Raw genomic sequence first — 22,327 nt, 5'->3', positions numbered from 1 at the left:
CCAATGCCATGTAGAAATTTTACCTTTTTTGGAGCATATATCTGAAATACATTTGCACTGTCTTGAAGCCTCCTTTACTCATGTAAAACTATGTGAAATTTAGGCCTCTGAAAAATGCTTTTGAAAAAGCTCAAGGGGATAAGAATATAATTTCAATGCAATGTGAGCAAATAAGATAGGAGACTGAACATAAAGACAAGCAGTTCATTGATGACTTGTGAAAGCCACAAGGAGCAACTATTGTAGAAGAAAGAGGGTTGAGGATAGAAAAACCACTTGAACTTGAGCCTTTCTGAATCAAAGTGCTGCCATCTTCTATCATCAGGTCCAACTTCACTCTTAAATTTACTTCGAACTGACATCTATATGAACTGAACCAACGCAAGGTTTTCTGATAGAAACAAAAACATGGCCTTAAAAAAACAACTCTGGAGATCTGCTATCATGCTCCTTATCACTCATCATAACTTTTGCTCAATTTATTTCATTTCTAGAATGTTTTTGCTAGGTAATTTAATTTCGGATATTGAAATTCACTCAAAATCTCTGCTTCAATACTTGATAGAGTGAATGGCCTATACAAATGGGGAAGGGTTGCCCATCTTTTCAAGTAGTGGACTTCATGTTTACTTCAACCTGGGCCTCTCTCTCTTCTCCAACTATCAGTACATGGTCATAAATCATAGCATGACTCCATTTTGAGGCCCTCCCTACATATTTTGGGCCAGGTTGTACTGGGTAGAACCTGGATCTAGCATCTCTTTCTACTCTCACCTTTCAATAGAAGGCTACAAGATCAAATCCTCCTCTGACCTTCCCATTGTTCAGCTAGGTTGCTCATTTGATGGAAGATTATTGCAGTGTTGGCATAGCTCTAATTTAGATTAAGTTTATAATATAACGTTTAAGCTCTCCCTTACAAAGTGATATCCTACATAGCTTTTTGTGTTGTTTATGTTATTCATTTTGCATATAATAGTAAATACTTTCATACTATTGTGTGTTATTCATCTTCAGCTCTGATATTTTGGCATATAGAATGAGATCTCATCATCAAACCGAATATCAAATTACAAAATCAATTATCAGGCTGTTAGTATAGAAATTATACATTATCTGCAATAGCATTGTTTGTAGGTCACATTTAGTATTTCATGAGTTCAATAACCCCAACCATCATTCTACTTCAGATGGCATGTCATATGCTATTTCTGAAAGCTATGATTTTTTTTTAAGCAAAGGCAATGGGAGAATTATATTTATTCTCAACTAGCAAATTATAGTAAATGGAACTGAAAAGCTCGGCAGCTGAAGCACAGGAAAATGTTCAAAATTATGCATCTTACAATATTTAAAGAATAATACATTCGTGGCATAGGGTTTAGATTCCACAGAACCTAAATAGGGTCTGATGTGTCATCTACAATGCCAAAATAATATTATCCTTTTGTATTGAATTTTCTTCTTTTAAAATGTGCTTTTGTAAATTGGGTAATGTACCAAGGATTGGGGATACATGGTGGCCACAAATAAATATTTAGAGCACTAATATCCCAGAGTCTAAACCTTGTAACTATATCTGCAAGCATAATGACTCTGATAGAGATAAAATGCTGCAATTACAAAACCATGGAAAAGCAGTGGAAACATAAAATTCAGATATGTACGAAGTAGTAATCAATTCCCTGAGTCAATTTTGATGATGAAATTGAATCGTCTTGTGACTTGGTATCCATCTGTGGCAATATGACATCATTGTAGTTGAGAAAGCCAGAAAATAAGACTGTAACTTGCAGCTTGCCACCATTAATATAAACAAATACAACTATTTTATAAGCTTCAATGAACACAAAGATAGGATGAAATAATTTGTCTAGTTGATTATGATGATTCCAGTTCCTCTTCTTCCTCTGGATCTGCATTTATGTCAAGATATCTTTCTCTGGTGCTTGCAGTGCACGGAGGCAATAACAAATTTCTTCTTGTCATGTTTTTTTCTTCAGCTATCTTATCTGAATTGCAAGTGACACCTTCATGAAAATCTTCCCCATCAACAGAGGAATCACTTGAATCTAATTCCTCAGACGAATCAGATGTTGATTGTTCTGACTGAAAGCTGCCTGTTGATTTTCTCTTCACCTCATTGTCTCTTTCTCCATCTCTGTCTCTGGATTCAGAATCATCTTGTATCGAAGGATTAACTGAGATGCCAGTGCCAATTGACTGTCTTTGAGATTGAGAGACAAAATTAGGATAATCGGGGCAGAAAGTAGAGCAATATTCTGCTCCAGGAAGCTCACTAAGAAGCTGAATGACTGTAGGATGTGAGAGGCCAAACATCTCAGTGCCACTGATAGTGATCTGAATCAAGAAAAAAATAAGACATAGCTTTATATTATATATAAGCCCAAGGGAAAAGGATTAGTATAATGATGTCTAGAACTTAGCAACAAACCTTTTGACGTTCAATTCCCCGAATCTTACTACTAGCTCCAGCAACAATGGCCCATGCACCAGATGCTGAATCCCTTTCAATAACTGTTCCAGGGCTGTCATCTGGTATTACTCGAAACAATGGACCTGCACTTCCACCATCTCGAATCGTACAAGTGTATGTTGTCCGCTGAACTTTATCCACCATACTTGCATAAATTCTCATAGATGTAAAGCCAATAGGAAAGACATGTCGGTCCGTATGAAAACCAGCACGTTTATATTCAATTGTCCCCTAGTCACAAACAAGAAAATTTTGTGTTATTGATCTTTGGGCTCACAAGCATTTTCTGTAGACTCCAAATCTAATATAAGATCAATCACAATCCAAAGGTTATAGATATAATGACTTGTATATTAGACTCTAAATCTATAGTCCAGTCATATGCTCAAAAGCTCAAGCTGGGAAGGACATTATATCTGTTAAAGAACTATAGCAACATAGAGCTGTGTTTGTACAGAAGTGATTCTTTCAAAATAAATCTTTTAAAATCTTTGTTCTTTCTTTTCTTTCATTTAATGATTAAGTTTTGATAATAACCCATGGTACGTTACTGTCAAATTCTAGCCTGGCCTGGTATAGGATTTTCTAAACAGAAATTCTTACAATAGATTTCACCTTGATCTTCACAATCTCACTTTTAAATAACAAAATTGAATCACAAACACAAATACCTTATCATTTAGGTATAAAGTTTGGCAGAAACTAAGTTCAAAGCATTACTGCCAGCTAAATGTTCCTAGTAACTATGGCCTAGATATGCTCTTGTCAAGAGAGAAATTTTTCCTCTTTACTATATAAATCTAAATTACATAAGAGGGATTTCCTAGGGTATCATCATACAAGTGTCTACCAGCTTCTCTACCCTGCTACAAACATTATCCATGGATAGCACTAACAAAGCCTTTAGCCTTGTAGAACTGATGATAGACAAGTGATAACAAAATATATTATCTACCTAACATAAAACTCAGATCCATTATTTTTCGGTAAAACAAGAAACGTATAATACATAATTTAAATTATTTATCAATGAGTTGAAAGCCATTATTTCCTTAGGTAATATATAGGTTATGGACCTGTTAAAAAGTTGGAAGAACAAATATGCTTCTACTAGTCATGAATACATCAAGTGCAAGCGGATCACAAGGAAATGAAAGCTAAGAGTTCTTAAAACAATCAACCCGGAATGTGAGACATGGACATGAGAAAACACTGCGATAACTGATATTTTAGAGCACATTTTGTGAGATGAACAACGAGAAATAATTATTATAGCTGATGTTGGGTAGCACATTTGCTAGGGAGAAATCAATAGAACTAAAAAATTGTTTGGAAAACAAAACCTATCAGCAATCCTTTGAGTTGGTTGTTAAAATTCATTACCTTTTTACATTCAACCCTGAAGGGCTCCAGAGCGCATGGTTCAAGGCATCTAGTTTTGAGTTTCTTAACATTGAGAAGAGTTTGATTTGAAGATTATCAATATGTTCTTCAGTTTTTGGAATCTAAGGTGAGCTTTTGTTCTTTCTAATGACAGTATGCTTCACTCATTCTATTATGTTACAGATGTGGCAAGTCACTGTTTGTAAAGATTTATTCCTAAGCTCTAAATTATCAAATGAATTCAGTTTACAAATCAACTAGAATCTGAGGCCAAAACTAAAATGTAAAAACCCGTCCATCAAAATTACAGTTAGGAAGCGGGAATTTATTTATTTAGAAAAATGTGTAAAAGGAGGGTAAAACAAACTAGGCTTCATTTTTCATTACTATTTGTTATTTGAATTTCATCATAGATATTCATTAAGAGGTATCCTCCAAAAAAAATCAGTAATTTGGAAATTTTGCTTACTTGTAAAAGCTTGTTTGGTTTTATACTGGCTTGTATTTTACCAAGCTCAAAGCTTAAAATTTGCATTAGCATTAGAACTTTAGGGTAATGCATGGAAATTCTTTAAGGTAGCTATGATGCTTGTCATTAATTGTCTATAGCAAGCTAGTAAGATTATAATCACAATTGGACCTAAAGGAGCAATTGTTGAAAGCAGAAAAAGTGTAGGCTCATAAAAGTAGTTATTAATTATTCAACTATGTATCTTGAGCTTGTGCAAAGGCATCAGGAAGCTCCACGGCCTTCAGGACTGGCCAGAGGGAACACCAAACAAATCAAACAGACATACTAGCAATTGTGCAGCTGCTAAAGGTACCTAAAAATTCAGTTATATAGGTAAATGGTAAGCTTAGATGTTCTTGTACATCTAGTAATAAATGCAAAGGCATCACGTCAGCTCCATATCCTGCTGTTCTTGCCACAGAACATAAAGGCACACCACAGGTACCTACTAAATACTTATCACTTTATGCAGGCAAATGATAAGCTTAGAGGTTCTTCTACATCTATTAAATTTAATGGCATCGGGTCAGCTCCACATCCTGCAGTTCTTGCAACAGCACATAGGGTACACCATGCACATCAAACAGATGGATCATACAGCAACTGAGCAGCTGCTACAGGTCTGTTTTGACAGCATATACATAGAGCAACAAGCTGATGTAGAAATTGATCAAAAAAAGAAAACTGACCTATAGAAGTGTGCATGCGAATTCTGTTATTGAAGCATATTCTTTTAGAAAGTCCCATAACTGCATACGAGTCTCTGCTGGAAAACATTATAAAAACCAAAAATTTCACCCCAAAATCATTTTCATCTGCACCACACATGCAACATAGAGCATATACCATAAACCATAGCTCTGAGTATATACAGTGTACACCTTACAAACCATGTTTTTATCTTCTTTTTAGTTGTTAAAAGGCCAGATATGACTCCAGAAGGCAGATTTACCTGCATCTGGGCCTACCTGATATGACTTGGGTATAGACTTGTCTAAAGTTACAAGCATAAAAATCTCAGTTATACCATTTTTGAACCCATGGCAACTACAGATATTTACAAATCTGGATAGGATGAGAAACATACCCCACTATGTTATAAGCTTAGTCATGTGTTTGGAGGGCAGTACAATACAGAAGCAAACCTAACACTTTTCCCATTCTCTTTTTAAAAAAAATTGAAGACCTGATATGCCTTGGAGAATTGGCTGCCTGTATCTGAGCTTATCTGATAAGACCAAGGTACATGCTTGTTCCACAGATCTGAGGATGCAATTTATGGGCCATATCATTCTTCTACCTGGGGCAAGTATATGGACTCATATATCCTACCAGATATCCAAATATTTTCTAAAATTGCAAGCATTTTATTAGAATTTTGCTATCTTTTGGGGATAGTATCATGGAGAACCAAAACTGAAGACATCCTGACCTGCATATGTTTAACTTTAAATAAACTATCTATAGCACGTAATTGCTATACTAATAATTATTAATTATATTATTAAAATTCTAATTACATACAGTTATTGTTGGTATGGTTTAATCTTGCCCAAGAGCACATACTAGTATATGTCATATGCTAAACAAAGCAACTGTTGAATGCTTTACGAATCCAGTATTGAGTTCACTGTTAACAAAACGTTTGGTCCATAGAACGTATGATATGGAGCCGACGAACACCAAAGTGACACTACTCAGCTTATGAACTTGAGCATACATTACAATAACCTATCTTAGCTAGCCTTGGCTGAAACAAAGCATTGGAAGAATAAGTCGAAAAATTTCAAAATAATTAAGGATAAATTTAAATTGTAAATAGACAAAATTAGTAGTTTAAAACAACTTACAAGATCTAAAATGGTGATTCTATCAGTTAGAGCAAGTGGAAGCACAGGCCTCCCATCAGGCGTTCGAGGAATTTCTATATGGCGGGTGCGCTTGAAACGCCTTGGTTCTTCAGTCATTTCATTCTCTTTATCCTCGACAAAATTCCTCTTACGCCGAGCCTGTTATCAGTAAATTGTACTTCCACATATAAGAATCAGGACACCATGCAGCAGCAGGGTTTACAAAGAGATAATTGATGAAAGTTCTGACCATGATCACAAGATAATAAGTGGCAAGATAAAAGCAAAATGATGATTGGAAAAGATTTCTCCATTTGGCATTACTAGAGCAGACATGATACTCAAAACCACGTCTACAACATAAAACATAAAAACATAAAACTGTAAGCTTGTGCACACCAGTAGCATTCAACAAAAAGAAAGAAAAAATGTCAGCATTTGATACATCAGGATGGTTTGACATTAAAAATAAGCAACATTACACATTCCACACAATCTGATGTCCCTAAAGTATCTGGCAGGAATGCAATATTATTCACATGAAATAGGGTTTTTAACAACATGACACTCCATACATCATATTTTAAATCACTGGGATGCAAGAATTATTTTACTAAAATAATCATGTTTGTTACATTAATTAGAAAGCAGGTCATGGTTTATGTGATTATTCACTGGGATATTTCATGGGGTATTACCTTCGAATAAGCAGAACCTATTATTCCATTCATATCACCTGGATAATATCATAATACTAATACTTCAAATATATATATAAGTTACATGTGATTAATGACGAATGATTTAAGAGAAAGAAAAGACAATTGTTTTAAAAAAATGAGTAGTTCCATGGAAAACTTAAGTATTTATACTGTTTGTTGCATAAGAGTTCCAATTTTTTTGTCCTCTGGAATCTCTTATTGAACCTACTCTTCACCATGTTCTCTGTAAATATTTAACTCATTGAATGGAGAGAGAGTTCAGGGTATAGAAATTATTAGTTTTGGCACTGTAAAGAATATGGTTATATTTTTAAAAAAAATTCAATAGTAATCTAATCTAAGGATAAGCAAGAACTGACTGAAATTATACTTCAAGCCTAAAAACTCACCAAAAACAATTTTTAAAAACAAACAAAATTTTGTAGGGAAAAACAGCAGAGTGGTGTGAAAATTGGAGGCCATAGCATTTTTGAACAGAAGAGAAGAAAATATAGCAACAAAAAAAGCTCGGTAAACAAGAAATTAAAAAAAACAATGTCATTTTCATGAAAACAATAGGGAGCCTACACGACAACAATGCTTCACTCTACACTCATTCATTCTAAAGAATTGAAGAGATGAAACAGCATATTTAGAAAGCTGTGAATAAAGGACATTCAGGCCCAGCTCTTCACCTTGCAACAATCTTATTGTGTGTGCCAAAGGCGGATGACACACAGGTTGTGCATTGATGATGGAGCCTTTAGCAAACTATCTATTTTGAAATAAGAAAAGAATACCTCCTGAACCACCTCCATAATGTTGAGTTCTTTACAACCATACACCTCTAAATAAAGAACTGTCAAGTTGATCACAAATGCTAATGCTTCTGGATGTAACCAGGTACATCAAAAACTCAACTGTTTACCTCTAGAAGCATTCGTGACAGCTAATATGGACTAAAAGCATTTCGTCTCTTGTCATCAAGTTCCTACTCAACCTTTCAAATCTTCGGAAACTGCATTAAAAGAAAAAGCATATTTGATTTAATTGTTGGTTATGCTATTTGGTTCGATCAATGACATACAGACATTCAAGTGGATGATGAACAACATCCCATTACACTTTACATCATTTGTTGCTGCCTGCTATGACAGCATATTAAGCTGTAATAGAACATGGTTAAGTATAGCTGAATCATATCTACCAAGTGCTCCACTCTCCATTATAACACACTTGTATGCATAAATGCGCATTCTCCATGAATGAATGCAATGCTTGATATGTATTAAGTAAATGTGTATAGAGCCGAGATAAATGTCATTCATGAATAGTCCACACCAGCCTTTCTTACAAAACATTGAGCTTATGTTTAGCAACTCCTATGGTAATTTTACACTTAATTTCTCACTTTCTTGATCATTGATGCATGTAATAGCATAAAAGAAAATTTAGATAAATTTCTATTTCCCAAGAAGCAATGCAGTACTTTGTGCATTAAATGCATGTAGATCTGGCCAAGGTTAGGGTCATTCAAAAATAATTCACACCAAACTTTTGTACAATATTTTTGCCCTTAGGGTTTGGCAATTTTTATGGCAACATTCCATTTGCTTGTTCTCAAATTACTTGGTTTTTGGATGAGTTAATAGTGTGAAAGAAAACAATTTGGTCAACCAAATGATCGTCAAATTGGAAGAATTGGAACCCAAAGTTTGTTTCATGCTATCGTTTGCACTTCTAGAAATTTAGCAGCCATTTGAAATGACGATGGTCACCTTTGAAAAGAGGCTATCACAGCCTCAACGCCTCTTGAACATTAGCGTAATGTTCTTGGCTCTTGACTAGATATCCCAACAATCACTGATCTTCATGGCTATTATCCTATCCTACTGCCAATATCTAGGATTGAGTTCCCTTACCTATGTGAATTTCACCAATAACAATCAATACACAACAAAAGAGCACACAAGTGTCCATGCAAAACACTTCCATTATATTACATCAATTTATCTCACATGACTACTGTTGGTGTATGTTCTATGACACAAACAACTCAGAATAAAATACCAGATCCTGTCTTGAACAAAGTCTCCAACATGCTAAACTATGTAATCACAAAGTAGTCTCCAAGGTCCCAAATGCGTGTGATTTTGCTATATTGGATAGACTCACACGGCAGATGTTTTGCTGAAACTTCCAAGGGGGCTTATGTAGTTACTTAAGATTTTATCCTTCAACATATGGATAACAAATTCCCATTTTTCTCTTTATTTTTTGATTTTTGGGTTAATTCTTATGATAATTTTTGAAAATATTAAATAAAATGAAAAAGAGGAGTATTTGGGAAGGCAATTCTAACCCTAAACTAATCCTATGAACTCTAGAGACAAGATTGCAAAAGTGGAATTTAAAAACCTTTGCTTGCTTTGCCAAAATCAACAACTCCACAAGAACAGTGCTGTCTTCTAAGGCATTCAACAGTTTTTCAAATCATGCATATTCAACAACATTTTGAGCAATGAATACTGCAATGGATTGTTAAGCTATGTTTCTTGACAGTTTGGGAATCGAGACGGACAGACAGTGGGGGATGCATTTTCAGGATGTTTCCTAAAGGACCAAAAATAGGGGACAACAATATACAAATTATATATATATATAGGGAAAGAGAGAGATGTGATAAGAACCGATAACAAGAAGACAATATGCACATAAATCACAGATTCACGAGCTACAACAGAGTATAACAACATAAATGATAATAGCAGCAGTATGAATCGGTATAACAACATTATAACAATAATCTCAAACATCAAAACCCTGCTCCGTCAATATAAATATCCAAATCAAAATTTCACAAACATGATCTAGAAGTCTCAAACATCCAAACATAATAGGCTACAAGCACAACCCATGAAACAAAGCTTCATTCTAGCTATTACTATCCAAAGACTAAAAATCATGAGTCACTATCTCCCCCAAGCAGAAGTAGATCATCCAATGGTAGCCCAACCAATCCTGGTTGTACCTCCTCATCAATTTGCCTAACATCTTGTTCTCCTGCATTTTGTCACCACAAAATGTAGGTAACAGTACCAAACATTTTCAAATTAGTTTCACATTTCTCTGAGTTTAGTTCATTACTTAATCGGTTAGTATTGATCAACCAATTAGTACCACTTGATATAATGGACTCTTTTACTGAAGGCTTTCGTTAAGTCTTTTTCGTTTTTCTGTTTGTTTAGCCTATGCTTTATTTTTTGGGCCTTCATCGTCCTTTTCTTTGCTTTTGAGTCTGTGTTTCTTGGGTTTTAATCTTTTGGTTTTGCTCAAATCATTGCTTTCAGTTTTCCCTTCGATTTGATCTAACTTAGGGCTTAATCGGAGTTGTCAATCAAAAGATATGACCATTTTAGTGCCCAAAAAGTGGACCTTTTTAATGCAATTGCACGAATTAAAAATATCATGTGGTATTTTTAATTTGACATTCACTTTTTGAAAAATATAACTTAAATTCACTTTATATTATATTTTTAACTTACTTATTCCTTTAAATTTTCACTTAAAGTAACTATAGTGCACTTTATGTTATATTTTTAATTTGAGTTGCTCTTTGATTTTTCACTTAAGTGACTATAATTTTTGACTTTAAGATCAAATGCTCTAGTAAATATTACTTATTAAATGACATTTGCACGTTATATTGTTAATATGATAATGTAAATATAATTTATGTCCCACATAAGTAATATTTTATCAAAATTAAATTGACATGTGCTTATTAAAATCATTTAAATGTGTAAAAATCACTTGAAAGTGGACAATTTTCATGTCACTACATGTAAAAATCATTTGGAAGTGGACCTTTTTCATGTCATTACATGTAAAAATCATTTAAAAGTGGACCTTTTTCATGCCATTGCATGTAAAACTCAACTTGAAGTGTAAAATCACTTAGAAGTGGACCTTTTTGATGCCATTGCATGTAAACTCACTTAAAATGTGCAATGACATAAAAAATATGAGCTACATGTGTTATATGCATATGCACCAAAAAGGTGAGTTTTTCCTTTGAGTTGCATATGCATGTAACTTAAACATGTCTTTACACCAAAAGGGTGAGTTTTTGCACCAAAGACATGTATTTGCACTTCTCAAACCCGTTTTTGGGCAAAAAACACATTTTTAAAACATGCTTATGCACCAAAAAGGTGCATTTTTAAAACATGTAATGGCCTCTAAAAGGTGCGTTTGGGTCTATTGTGCATATTCAAAACATGTGATCACACAAAAAAGGTCCGTTTTGCATTCAACTTCAAGCATTTGCCCTTCCAAAACCCGTTTTTGAAGAATTTCATGACATTGGCCTCCAAGAACCCGTTTTTGGTGATTTCTCCATGAAATGACTTGAAATCTTTCCCTCAAGAGGCGTTTTTTGCATCCTCATGCATTCCCATGCATTTGGTAACCTCTTTCATGCTAAAATTGTTTTGTTTCAGCCTTATTTGGAGCCACGTTTTGGACAAAAACACCTAGATTTGGGCTTTTAAACGTCACATTTTGACTCAAATAGAAGTTGCTTTGGCATTTCAATCCATATATATACTATTGAAGAACACATTATTACCATTAGATGTCAAAAAAGCTTCATTTCATGCCTTGTATGAATCACGTTTTCGCTAAAAACACCCAGAAAATTGGGGTTTGTATCCACTTTTATGTGTTTTGAAGTCACTTTTTTGAATTTAGATCCATGTATTAGCATTTGGGGAAGTCATTTTCGCATTCACAAGTCAAAAATGACTAAAAAACATGCATTTTTTAACCACATTTTTGCAAAAACGGCCCATATTCTTGCATAAAAAAGTCATCTTTTTGTTAAAAAAATAGCATTTTCAGCCCATCCCTTTGATCAAGAGGGGTCATTTTTGAGTTTTAATGCATCCTATTGTCTTTGGAGACTACGCTTTTGGCATTCTCATATCAAATTCGACCAATGAATGTCCATTACTTGCAAGTACGGATAAAGTCAAATTATTGTTTGAGAATCCGGATTTAGAGGAGACTTGGTCTTCAAAGTCCATGATTCTTGCTATTTTGGCTCTTTGATCTTCAAGTAAGTGGACTGTTTCAAACTTGCTCATCAATTCATGCTTATATTGCTATTTCCATGCATATTTTATCTTGAAGTTGCACATTTGTCCAAATGTAAGCCACGAAAAGTGCATTTTTTCTTTAAAAATGATGAAAACTCTCATTTTCACACTTTTGGAATTTTCCCAAATTTCAAATTCGAATTTGCACTTGAAAGCAACTTGCTTATTGACATGTTTGAGTTCGAGACCTAAGGCACGTGTTTGTTTTTCATTGTTTGCTTGCTTTTTGGTTTTTTGGTTTTTCTTCACTTCACTCCACATTCCATTTCATGCAAGAACATCATTTCATTCCATTTCCATCTTTCCATGTCACAACACTTCACATCTCATTCTTCAGATGGGATTACATGTATTTCCATCCATCATCTGCACATACATGTAATCTCATTCTCCATTTCCATTTTCACTCATCTCACTTTCCGCACCCAATCGCATGTCATGATTACATGAAAAGTCTTTTACATGTAATTGCATTTTGAAAATGCATTTTTGACTAAAAGTCACTTTTAAAAGGTCAAAAAATGTCATGTGCATGTATTCCCACGTACTTGGATTAAACCTTTCCTAAAGATGTCTATAAAAGCTCACTTGGCCTCAAGGCACATTGCATTCGTTCCTTCCATATCCACTTACACTTCATGAGCAAAATACATATAATTCCATCATTTCATGTCATAAAGCATTTCATCTCATCCTTCACATGCACTTACATGTAAGCTCATCCTCCATCCGCATTCGCATGTCATCTCACTTTCCGTTTCTCATTACATGTTGTATATACATGTAATCCACTTTCCATGCAATGACATCTTGAAAGCCCAAGTCACTTTTTAAAAAGTCAAGAATTTTCATTCACACGCATTCCCATGCATTCCAATTTCATGTTTCAAAGCATATCCATCCTTCCAAGTCTGACTTTGGCCCTTTCCATCCAAATACATATGCTTTCTGGTTCATTTACAACCATCACATGTATTTCATAAGTATCTAATCCATACTTCGAATACCCACTCTTCATGGATTCATCGTTGTAACTCAAATCTCAAAGCTTTCATGGACTCAACCTCATTAAAGCTTTCATGTTGCAACAAATCAAGATATGCCAGAATTTCTATAAAGAATGACGACATCCAGTAAAGAAAGCGTATTTTAAATCAAAGAAGCGAGATTTATTCTAGTCTCCATTTTTCCGATGGTTGTCTAAGAACCTGAGTTCGTGTGGGAATGCGCCAAGCACCATGTTTCAAAAAAAAAAGTTGCAGATGCTTGTCGGATAATTATTCTGAGTTTACATCTGGACACCATCGAGAAGGTTTTCAAAGTCTAGGAGACTCCAGAATGTGTCAATCTACAAAGGAGAATTCATGACAACTTGAACAAGAAGAATTTGATCACATCAAGTTTTCAAATGACAACAGACAATTCATCAAAGAGAGTCAGAGCCTATCGAAAGACGTAACACCTTGATTATCAAGGTGAATGCAGTGACAAGAAAAACAGGAGCTCTCAATCCTGTGATCATTTGGGATAGCATCGCCAAGTACAAAGCCTTTCAGGGCAATCTCTAGGATTGTTTCAATTCTCCTTCGTCTTTCTTCTTCTTCTTTCATGTTTGTAATTGAACTGGATGCATTGCATGAAAGGATGTAATTACATGCAATGCAAGTTGCATGTATCCCAATAATTTCTCTCATTAGTTAGATCGGGTCAAAGTTGGTTGAGTTGCTCCCACTTTTTCCTCCATCTTTTTCTCAACTCCTTTGCCTATATAAAGGAGTGTCCCCTCATTGTAAAAATCATCTTTTGTTGTATCAAGAAAGCTTTGCCACATTTGTGCATGTATAACTTTGATTGTGTAGTACAAATTTGGGAGAAAAGTGAATAAAAGAAGCAATTAGATTCGAAGCTTTGACTGAAAGCAATTGTGATAGAGAAAATTAGAAGCTTTGACTGTAATTTATGATTACTATCTTTGATTCATGTTATTATTGTGTATTCAATAATAGAGCATTGTGATTTAAGAAGCAATTGGAGCTGAAGCTTTGACTGGAAGCAGTTGTGGCAATACATAGACTAGAGGCTTTGACTATAGCTTGTATTACCATATCAAACTCACAAAAAATAGTTAGAATTCCCTACTTCTAGAAGTCTTTGTGCCCCAATGGTAGAGGTTATTCTTACAGAATAGGTTAAAACAAGACTTAGAGCCTAACTGGTACGCTTTCAGCTAACCTTTGAGTTAGTGTTGGTTTATCGGTATCACCGTTTACAACTTTAGATAGAAGTGCAGTTTGAGGTTTCATCTTTCCCATTACTTGCTCCATGAGTAAGTGGATTCTTTCCTAAAAGCTAAGAGGAAAGAATATTAGTAACACCCTTTACAAAATCTCTCAGCTTCTTGCTCACCTTGAGTTGATCCAAGGAACAATGAGAAGGAGGAAACTTCCCTTTAAGGTAGGAGAGACTTTGTCTCACACGCTATGGCTAGTCAATCCTATTTTGCAACTGGATTTTACCCAAAATTGTCGGTTGCAAAATATCCACCCAACACATCTTCAAGATAACAATTTAGGCACAACCCATGAAACAAAGCCTCATTCTAGCTATCAATATCCAAAGACTCAAAATCGTCTAAGTCGATATCTCCCCCAAGTAGAAGTAGATCATCCAATGGTAGCCCAACCAATCCTGGTTGCACCTCCTCATCAATTTGCCTAACATCTTCAGGATAACAATTCTATCATGTCCCTGGTGTCTATCAATACTTTGTTGTCTATTAGTCTTCAAGTCTCACAACACTATGAATTGCAACAAGCTTTTCAACTCGTTTTGAAGTAAGTCTATTTCTCTTAATGTTGTGGATGAAGCCATAGGTGGACTAATTCCTCTCTACAACAAATGAACTAGCAACTTGTGAGAGAAATTGAATGGTGAGTTGTTTCAAATCTGTGTCCCTCCCATGAAATTTCTACTAGTCAATGGGTTTTATTTGTGCAATGGTGGGCCCTATTAAACCTAGCCTCTAGTTTATTGAATGTACAACCCTCAAGATCACCAAACTGAAGCCACAACCCTTTATGAAAACCCGCCTTTTCCTTGTTAAAAATTTATTTAATATATAAATTTTTAACACATTTTTATTTAATATGCAAAACTTAATATGTTTATTATGATAAATATTCAAAAATTTTACTTAAAATATCAGATTTATAGTTTTAATATATTTTAATATTTGTTATTTAATATCATAAGTTGATATATTTATTTTTATTTTAATTAAAACTTTAAACATATTTAATCACAAACTTTTTGCCCAATTTTTTTCCCATGCCAAACTTGATTTAAATTTTATCCTCCATAGACACAAATTTGAACCTTGTGGGCCCTCCACATTGCTGCCTTGACAAAAAGAGTTTAGAAAAAGGTGTTCTTCTATTTTTCAATGCCAAAAATCATTTGAATGTATAAGGGACACTTTTTCGTTTCGAGGAGAAATAGGGGATTTTTCGAGCATCCTCTAGGCATTTTGGCGACAACTAGCCATCCCTAGACATCAAGGGATGTTTCTTGCCATTTCTTGTGGTTTTTTAAAATCATGGATGGTTGGGGGTCAACTCCTTTTTGTGTCCCCAATTTTTTCGGCATCAAAGTTTCAGGGATTAGCCTATTATTGTGATCCTCGTAGGCTAATTATTGTGGATAGAGGGTCTTTTGTGGCAGTGGCTTGGCTTGGGAGGGTCTTATCTTCTCCACATTTTAGTACGCTGGTTGGTCTTCGTTTGGCTCAGATCGGACTTCGTTTGGGCTTAGTTTTGTGTACTTACTATTTGTGGTAAGTTGGTGCTGATCGAGATGGACCCTTTCTATTTTTGAAAAGTGCATTTGGTCACATGGAGAAATAATAGCTATGACTCCTATTTCAAACGACATATTTAAATGATGAGTATTTTGGGAATTATTATATTTTTAGTGGCCAAATTATTAATAATTTTTAAATGGCTTATTAGAAAGTTATAATTCAACTTTATTTTGTAAAGTTCTGCAAATTCTTGAGTCTTGAATCAGATTTAAAGATCAATTTTGAGTTGCTGATAATGATCTTATAAATAATATGTATATTCAGATTTCTTGAGGCAAATATTACTAAAGTTTACTGCAGGTCCAATCCTCTATGCTCGAACTTGTGTGATAGTAAATATCTCTGCTATGTATTCGTGGGAAGGAGAATGCTTGGAAGATCAGAATGCTGTGAATTGTGTGTCTTCCAAACTACATTCACAACCCGTAGATATATCCTTTTAGGGGTATGTCCCTCAAGGGACATGACCCTTAGTTTGACATTAAAACATTATTATTCTTAAATCAGCAACTTAAATAATTCTGTTTAGAATTAACAAAACTTAGTGTTAGTTTAGTTAAATACAAAACAAGAACATCTATTTGGAATCGCCGGCTCTTATAGGAAATGCATAAATATGGATTACTTGCCATTCATAGGATATATTAACCATACTATGAAGGTATGGTCTATACTATCAGACCTGTAGAATTATCCAGGTTACATTCTTAACACTCCCTCTTAACCTGATAATCCTACAGAGAGATATCATATCTAGCAACATCAATACAGATGTTCAAGCAAGAATAAATACTCTATATTGGTCTATCTCTTCTTAGTGTGTGGTATCATAGAACACATGATACAATGTCATATTACTAAACCTATGATATGACAAATCACTGCTACTAGTGATAAGACCAAGGTAACGTGACTCGCAGTGAGTCACGTGAGTTGCGCGAGTCAGCGAGCCGCGCTGACCTCGTCGAGTCACAATGACTCGTGACCCGCGAGCAGCGAGTCACGGGGAGTGACTCGCGTGACTCGCCTGACCCGACTAAGCTTGACTCGGCCGCGGCAGCCAAAATTTCGACCATTAAATATATAATTTTTTCAACTTTTTTTAATGTTTTTTTTTACATATCTCACTCATATAACCCTAAAAGGGCTCCCATAACAGTCTATAGTGAAAAGAAGAAAGAGAGAGAGAGAGGTAGAAGAGAAATAGAGTTTTCTTGTTTTGCAACCAGCTGAAAGGAGGAGGAGAAAAGCTTGCATTTGTGACATTGGAGCTTGCATTTAGATGATCAAGAAGTTTATAGGAGCTCTTCTCAACACTTTCTAAAGCATTTGAAAGAGGTAAGACTTGATTGTTTAGATTTTGATGATTTTTTTGTCTATGCTTATGGGTTTTTTGCATGAATTTTTTTTGTTTGTTTATTAGTTTTTTTATAACTTTAGATCTTCATAAAATGCAATGCTGAAATGGTAATATTTGGTCTAAAATGTCTTATTGCAGCAACCTTTACCCTTTTCCTTAATTAAATCATAATGGCTTCAGGAGGTAAAAAACCCAAGCTCTCTAAAGGCAACAGAAAAGATGAGTGTTGGAAGTTCACCGTAGAATTTCCGGGTAGAAAGAGAACTCAAACAAAATGCCTATTTTGCAAAACCATTAATACTGGGGGGATAAATAGATTAAAATACCATATTGCTGGCTTACGTGGTCATGATATTGAGCCTTGTGGAGCTGCAACTGTTGAGGCTCAACGTTTTTGTTATGTAGCCTTGGAAAAATATGAACAAGAAAAAGAATTTAAAAAAAAAAAACAATTAGAAGAGTTAGCTTTGATTGGTTCTAGTTCCCTTCCACGCTCATCTGCAAATGTTTCTGAGTCAGTAGGCTGTGTTGGAGAAGGTTCTTCCCATCCCCCCTATCGTCCTAGTTCTTCTGTTGCTCGTGCTGCTTCTACATCTATTCCTTGCACTTCTAGTGATGCTACTGCTGCTGCCCCTTCTAGTAGTGCTGCTCTTCTTCGTCCTAGAGTCAGAAAATCTAGTAAGTTGGACAACTTTTTTGTACCGCGTACCACTCCTGGTGCACAACCCTCACTTGAGAGCATGGGCTGGAATAGGGAGATACATGAAGCTGGAGTAAGAGCAATTTGCAAGTTTTGGTTTTGCTGCGACATTCCATTTATAGCAGCCAGGTACTTCAAGTTTTCAACTTTATTTATATTTGATTGTTTTACGTTTTAAGTTTTAAAATTTATATTCAATTTTATACTTTTAACTTGATGTTTGAAAATTTGAAATATGCTAATTAAAATGTTTTTATAAATGTAATAGGACTCCTTATTGGCAAGGGATGATTGATGCAATTTCTATCTGTAGTGCGGGGTTCAAAGCCCCCACTGAAGATGAGTTGAGTGGCCCCCTCTTGCTAGATATGGTTAAGGAGATGAAACTTGAGTTGGAGGACCACAAAAAGATTTGGAGCCAAAAGGGGTGTACCATCATGACAGATGGATGGACAGATAGGAGGTCCAGAACTCTCCTAAATTTTCTTGTTTCTAGCGGAGGTAATTCATTATGCTCTACTTCTTGAAGTCTAAAATTTAATGTATACTATTATTGAATAACGAAAAATTTTGTTTTATTGAGTATTGATTCTTGAATGATAATTATTTTGTTTAATTTTCACTTTCAGGATCTACCATGTTTTTGAGGTCCATAGATGCTTCCTCATGTGTGAAAAATGCAAAATTCTCATGTGAGACTATTGAGGAGGTCATAAGGGAGGTGGGGGAAGACAATGTTGTCCAAGTGGTGACAGATAATGCAACTAATTATGTTGCTGCAGGTAAAATTTTAACTTCTAACTTTCTAAGTTCTACTTCTAAAAAATTTGTTTACTAACTAATTTAAAATCGCTGCAGAAAAAATATTGATGGAGAGACACCCAAAAATCTTTTGGACTCCATGTGCAGCCCATTGCATCGACCTCATGTTAGAGGATATTGGCAAGCTTGTATGGGTGAAATCATGTGTTACCAAGGCCAAAAATCTTTGTAAGTTCATCTACAATCATGCCTTGGTCCTCAACACTATGAGGAAATACACGAAGGGAAAGGAGTTGGCTCGTCCTAGTATCACAAGATTTGCCTCTAACTTTATCACACTAAAATCCTTGTTGAGTTCAAGGTTAGAGTTGAGGTGCATGTTTGTTGGTCCAGAATGGAGTTCCTCCTCCTTTGCGAGCAGCCTTGCAGGGATAGATGCAACAAAATGCATTTATGATGATGATGATTTTTGGGAGCCATGTTCGAAGATTGTGGAGGTAATTTAAAATTTAAAATTTAAATTTTAAAAGCTTAAGTCTTAAAATTTTATAAATTAATTTGTCTCATACATATTTTTGTTTTATTTTCATTGTGCAACTTTGCAAAGTTTCATCATTCACTAAATTTTTTTTTTGTTTAATTGTTTTGTAGATCACCGAGCCCCTTGTAACCCTCCTACGAGTTGCTGATGGCGAGAAGCCCTCTATGAGCTACATTTATTAAGGCATGGATAGGGTCAAGGAGACTATTAAGGCCAAATATGTAAGAGTTGAGGAAAACTATGACCCTATTTGAGACATAATTGATAGGAGATGGCAAAATCAGCTTCATAAGCCCATCCACGCAGCAGCCTATTACCTCAATCTGGCATACCGTTTCCTTGATGATTTTAAGGCAGATGAGGAGGTTCTTAGTGACCTATACACAGTGGTATCGAAGATGTCCCCTAATCCCACAGATATATTGCTTGAGATGGATGCCTATAATAATGCATCAGGGCCCATTTTTTCAAGTCAAATTTGCAAAGGTCGTACAAAATTGCAACCAGGTAAAGATTGCAGCTTAAGCCTTATACAATCTAGTTTCTAAATTTCTAGCTTTAAACTTAAAGTTCAAATTTTGAAATAAGACTAATATTTTTTTGTTTTCCTTTTTTCAAAATTCAGATAGATTGTGGCAAATGTTTGGGCCTTCAACCAAAAACCTTCAGCAAATCACCATCTGCATTTTGAGCCAACCAAGTAGCGCTTCTGGATTTGAGCGCAACTGGAGCATGTTCGAGCACATCTACTCGAAGAGTCGTAACAGGTTGTCTGTGCAGAAAATGAATAGTCTAGTCTTTGTGCACTACAACCTGCGCATTAGGATCAAGGAGATTTTAGATAGTGACACCTCTTCGATTACTCTAGAGGAGGTTGATCCAGAGTCTGATTGGATCACTGAGGCTACTGATCCTGTCTTTGATGATGAGGACCTACAATGGCTTGACCAGGCAGATAGAGAGGGCCAGGCTAAGGCTATGGCTATGGTAGTAGAGGACCAGAGAGCTCCAGTTGTTCCTAGTGGCACCTCACAGACATTGACAGAGCCAGAGGCAGAGAGTACAGTTAATCCTAGAGGCACCTCACGAGCTGATGCTATGGCTACTGAGACATCCAGGACCTACCTTAGACGCCTTACTAAGAGGCATTTTGTAGATTATACTGAGCCTGAGCCTAAGGTTGAGGCTGAGGTTGGGGATGAGGATGAGGATGAGGATGAAGATGATGATGAGGATGACGATGAGGATGAGCCTGAGGATGAGGATGATGATGACTCCGACTAGGAACCATAGCTGTAGACTTATAGTCTTGTTTTAACTTTTTGTTTAACAGTTTAACAGTAACTTAATATATGATCAGCATTTGGAACATTTGAATTTGATGATGACTATTGAATCTTGATGTGTTGGATTTCATAATGCATAAATGATAATACATATACATTTTGATGGTTTGCATGGATTTATCTTAGTTTGACTTTAATTACTAGTAATATAGTATTTACTTTTAGCAATTTACCTTTGTAAGTTTGTAACTTTGTAGTATTGTACATATGTAATCGATGTTTGACTTTTAAGTTTTAAGTTTTTAACTTTAAGTATGTGGCATGTGCATTATGATCAATTATCTTCTATTTAATAATGTTATTGTGTCTTTACGCTTTATTTAATAATGGGTGCATGGAATGTTCTTTAAATCCTAAAAAATCTCAAAATTTCGAGGTTTTTTCACTTTGCTGAGTCACTGCCGAGTCATTGCCGAGCCGGGGCACGAGTCAAGTTACCCTTGCCGAGTCCGAGCCGAGTCCGAATCTTGTTACACTGGATAAGACACATGTGACTCATAGAAACTGGTATTTCTATATCACAACGAGATCCTGAGTTTAAGATCTACCAGAATACAAGATAAACTCGGAGAATTCTAAGATTCTCTCTTTATCCAATTTGTGACCCATGAACATAGCAATGTCAATGTCACAAGACGATCTAAAACTCATCTAGATCTTACAGTAAAATCTACTATTTAGTACATTAACTAAGAGATCGTCATCTCTCATAATGCCTTTTACACAAGTATTCATTATTTTAGAGATCGTCGCCTCTTAAATAATGATTACACATGGTGGAGCCCATAACAGTCAATAGCTTTAAAAAAAAAAATTTATTTTATTAATAATCAAAAAAGTACAAATGGATTACAACTCAACCATACCAAGTCTCCTCTTGAAATGTTCTATCTTTACTCTAGACAGAGGTTTGGTGAGTATGTCTGTTGTCTAATTTGCAGTACAAATGTAATCCAATTTTATAGAATTCCTATCTACCATATCTCTCATATAATGGTAAGGAATTTCAAAATGCTTGGATCTGTCATGGAAAATTGGATTCACCGAGAGCTTGATGGAACTCTGATTATCACAATGAATAATCATAGGATTCATGGCTTGCCCAAATAATCCCACAAGTAACTTCCTCAGCCATACTGCTTCTCGAGAGGCCATCGCTGCTGCAATGTATTCTACTTCTGTGGAGCTCTAAGCTACTGAAGACTACTTTCTGCATATCCATGAAATCAAAGCTGATCCTAAACTGAAATAACATCCTGAAGTGCTTTTCCTGTCTTTAAAACTTCCACCCCAATTTGAATTGGTAAACCCATGCAAATCTAAAGCAACTTTCTCATATTTGAGTCCATAATTAAGAGTGCCTTATAAGTATCTCATAATGTGTTTAATAGCAACTAGGTGAATCTCCTTAGGTTCACACATAAACTGACTTAAGGCATGAACAACACAAATATCAGGTCTTGTATTTAATAGGTACATAAGGGACCCAATCATCTATTTGTAGAGAGTAGAATCTATTGGAGGTGATTCTGCAACTGCTTCTTTAAGTTTATGCAAATTGGTCTCCATTGGAGAAGGCATAGACTTGCAATTCCACATTCCAAATTTCTTCAAGATATCTGAAGTGTGCTTTCCTTGATTCCATATGATACTATAAG

The 22,327-nt window shown here is 35.3% G+C and overlaps 1 protein-coding gene across 6 annotated transcripts in view; it reads right to left on the bottom strand.

Annotated features, from left to right (window-relative positions):
• Positions 1 to 1,324: 1,324 nt before the first annotated feature.
• The window catches only part of LOC149539847 (uncharacterized), a 190,568-nt gene continuing 169,565 nt past the window's right edge, over positions 1,325 to 22,327 (bottom strand). For 4 of the 6 annotated variants that reach the window (XM_089801030.1, XM_089801029.1, XM_089801031.1 and 1 more), the window contains exons 12-14: positions 6,242 to 6,400; positions 2,456 to 2,728; positions 1,325 to 2,361 (exon numbers count right to left, since the gene is read on the bottom strand). In XM_089801030.1, coding sequence (XP_089657156.1) covers positions 1,882 to 2,361; positions 2,456 to 2,728; positions 6,242 to 6,400 — 912 coding nt within the window. In that variant the 3' untranslated portion in view covers positions 1,325 to 1,881. The remainder of the gene's footprint in view (positions 2,362 to 2,455; positions 2,729 to 6,241; positions 6,401 to 22,327) is intronic. The other 2 variants (XM_089801034.1, XM_089801033.1) reach the window with 1 other exon arrangement.

The sequence above is a fragment of the Cupressus sempervirens genome, chromosome 9, assembly GCF_028749045.1.
Source record: "Cupressus sempervirens isolate cs-2001-9-10 chromosome 9, ASM2874904v1, whole genome shotgun sequence".
Lineage (NCBI taxonomy): Eukaryota > Viridiplantae > Streptophyta > Pinopsida > Cupressales > Cupressaceae > Cupressus > Cupressus sempervirens.
This window is presented reverse-complemented; position numbering and strand designations above follow the sequence as displayed.